We start from the raw sequence: 3306 nt of genomic DNA, 5'->3' as shown, positions 1-3306 counted from the left end.
GAAGGGTTCAGTGAATGTGCATATGAAACTGGTGGGTTCGGTACCTCAAAAAAGGTTAAGAACCACTGCATTAGAGTTATGTTCTAGGAAACTTTGTGCACTGCTTGACCACTGAAACACTAGAGGGCAGGGTTGTACCACAACAGTGGAGAAGAGCGACATGCTTGTTTGTACAGTTGTACATGTTGTAAGTTGTTGGTGTCGTTTCAGAGTGGAGGGATCTACCTGTATGCCAATCAGAGGGGCTGTGATGGAGACCGGCTGTACTATGACGGCTGTGCCATGGTGGCCATCAATGGAGAGGTCGTAGCTCGTGGAGCACAGTTTTCCCTTGATGATGTGGTAGGCATGGCAACACGGTTCAAGACGAACCTGCACATATATGATATCCCTGGGTGTATGTGTCTGTGTGTATATATGTGGCATGTGATTATTTTAGTGGAGAGTCCCAATGTTTCCAGATTGACCTGTTGAGTGCTACTGAACTTTTAAAGTGTGCCACTATAACCTGGGAAGTGTTTGCTTTTACTACAGGAAGTGATTACAGCCACTCTGGATCTGGAGGACGTTTGCAGTTACAGAGGAGAACTCTGCCAGCCACTCATGGTTAGAAAACATCTGCTCTGAGTTTTTGGAAGCTGGAACTTGTGTCTTGTGGTGTTTTTTTGTTTTTTTTACTTCAGCTTCTAACAGGTTGTGGGGCCTGAAAAAGCAACTTTAGGACAACATTAGTATCAAGCTGTCCAAATATTAATGACTTGCTGTTCTTCATTTTAGTGGGAACAAGTGAAGAAAGATGTACAGTGTGTGCTCATTATCAGTATTTGGATGTTCTCCAGAGCTGTACATAAATCACTGACTGTTCAGCCTTCATGACCCATTCAGCTTATTTCCCACTAACACTAGATAAAGCATCCACAAAATCACTGCAGCTGAGCTTCCTAGTCACCAAAGGGCTCTTACAGATTTTACAGATATCCTGGCTTAATTGAGCCTCTATTTGGTTCCACACAAAAGTTATCCATGGCGATTTATCCTGTGCAGTTGGCCTTCTCCTAGGTTAACTGTCTATCTCTTCAGTCAGCAGTCACACCAATCAGAAACCAATACGTTTTGCTGCGATTCTCTTGTCTTATTTGTCTGTTTCTGCTTTTTTATCATTTTAACTTATCTTAAAATGTCATTTACAACATAAATTAACTTTAGTTTTGGCATATAATTAAACAAATGCACAGTTTAAGATAAAATAATATGATTTTGATCCCGTAAGAGAGAGGGGGGATTATGTTTGTCCCAATGTAGCTGGTGCCTATCTCCAGCAAGACATTTCGCGCAACAGGCAGGGTACAACCTGGACAGGTCGCCAGTCTGTTGCGGGGCAACACAAAGACAGACAGGACAAACAACCATACGCACACACAAGTCTGATCTTGTAATCCTACATTTGTGAAACATCCCTCAGGTATTAGTCTGAACTATCCCGACTAATGCAAGCAAAGTAACAAACATAAAGGCTAAAATCATTCTCAGCCTGGGTAGATTTCGTTTCAATGTCATCTTTTAACTTTACCAAACTGTTTCTGCTGACTAGCAGTAATGTTGATGTTTACTAGTGGCTCAGCCAGAGTCCCGTCTTGGTTTTGTGGAGGATTACTTTAATCCATCTTCAGCCAGCTGCAGTTTTAATGACATCATTCATGCTTTTGCTGTTGCCGTCAGTCCCAGAGTTACAGCTGAATGGTGCTTGTAATTGGTTAACACCTGCTTGCCTTGGTGAGTGACCCTGCGCTTTGTCGTGTTCTCTGCTGTAGGAAGGACAACAGAAACCTTGTCATAGGATCAAAGTAGATTTTTCTTTATCGAGCTCTAATGATGCCTACCTCCCCACACACCAGCCAATACAGTGGATGTTTCATACACCACAGGAAGAAATCAGGTATAAAGTGCCTTTTACTTGATTTATAAAAAGAGTGAACTCTTTACAGACAGGATCTCTGGGTTGTTCAGTCTAGGGCCAGCATGTTGGCTGTGGGACTACCTGAGGAGAAGTGGCCAGGTGAGGACTGGAACATTCCTGATGTGATTAGTTTTAGTGAAACCTAATGCCACTGACTTCTGTTGTAGGGTGGTTTCCTTCTGCCTCTGAGCGGCGGCGTCGACAGCTCCTCCACTGCCTGTATCGTCCACTCTATGTGTGTGCTGCTCTGCCAGGCTGTGGAAGACAGCAGTGAGTAATAGAAGAGTCTCCTGTTTTACCTTAACTAACGCAACTTTATAAATGGCTGTCCTTCTAAAAGATGACATCCAGTTAAATGAAGAACTAACAACATGGTGAGGTTATGTGGTGATAATGGCTCAGGAGATTGCCTCTGTTGTGTCCTTGGGCACTTCACCCACTAACTGGTGGTGGTTAGAGGGCCCAACAGGGGGCGCTGTTGCATGGAAATCTCACCTTTGTCAGACTGCTCCAGGACAGCTGTGGCTACTATCTAGTAGCTCACCATCAACATGTGAATGTGTGTGTGAATAACCAGGGCTATGAAGTCTCAGTAAAAGGAACAGTTTGTTTGTTCTTTTTTACACATATGTGTTGACAGAAACACATATGTGTTCTTTTCCTTTTTTTGTGAAAAAAAGGAAATAATACTCTATTTATGAAAATCTGCATAGTTCAGCATACTTCCTTGTGCCTCACATATGCTTGTCTGTTGTTAATTTAGCCAAATAGCAGTGAGAACCAGGAATGAAGCCGTTCTCCTCCAACAAACTTTCAAAGAATAATTCTCTTTTGACTTTGGACTGATAAGTCTGAAACACTTCCCTGACCTCCAGGAGCAGAGGAGTTCAATTCAATTGACATCCAGAGTTACCACAAAGAAATAAAATAAAACAAAATTCACAAATAAAATAACATGGCAAAAAATGAAGAAAATCTAATCCTAAATTAACATAACCAAACTAAAAAAAAACGCTCCTCCTAACAACAGTAAACACCAACGTCCGTCAGTTATAACGGTTCCTAAGCATTAACGTCGGGCTGTTATAACCGTTGCAGAGGTTATAAAAAAAGATCAAGCCCACCACAAATAAGTACATCCTCAAGAGAAACAAAAACACCACAACACTACGAAAACATTGACCAATCATCATATACCCACAGAACATCTCAAATGGCCCATAAAAAGTTGCCGTTTATACTACCTGTTGATCACAGAGGACAGTGTATCTCTGGCAAGAGCTCGTTTATTCTGAGCCGCGCATGCCCAGAGCCAGGAGACTCGTTCTCCGTTAGACCCACAGCGGCAC

General features: G+C 42.3%; 1 protein-coding gene across 2 annotated transcripts in view; it reads left to right on the top strand.

Moving 5' to 3' along the window:
* Positions 1–3306, top strand: part of nadsyn1 (NAD synthetase 1) — a 27572-nt gene that overhangs the window by 15078 nt on the left and 9188 nt on the right. For both annotated transcript variants that reach the window (XM_015023867.1, XM_015023866.1), the window contains exons 9-13: positions 211–342; positions 535–606; positions 1812–1936; positions 2008–2056; positions 2125–2227. In XM_015023867.1, the coding sequence (XP_014879353.1) occupies positions 211–342; positions 535–606; positions 1812–1936; positions 2008–2056; positions 2125–2227 (481 nt within the window). The remainder of the gene's footprint in view (positions 1–210; positions 343–534; positions 607–1811; positions 1937–2007; positions 2057–2124; positions 2228–3306) is intronic.

The sequence above is a fragment of the Poecilia latipinna genome, unplaced genomic scaffold, assembly GCF_001443285.1.
Source record: "Poecilia latipinna isolate Pla-1442-1.1 unplaced genomic scaffold, P_latipinna-1.0 Scaffold3434, whole genome shotgun sequence".
Lineage (NCBI taxonomy): Eukaryota > Metazoa > Chordata > Actinopteri > Cyprinodontiformes > Poeciliidae > Poecilia > Poecilia latipinna.
This window is presented reverse-complemented; position numbering and strand designations above follow the sequence as displayed.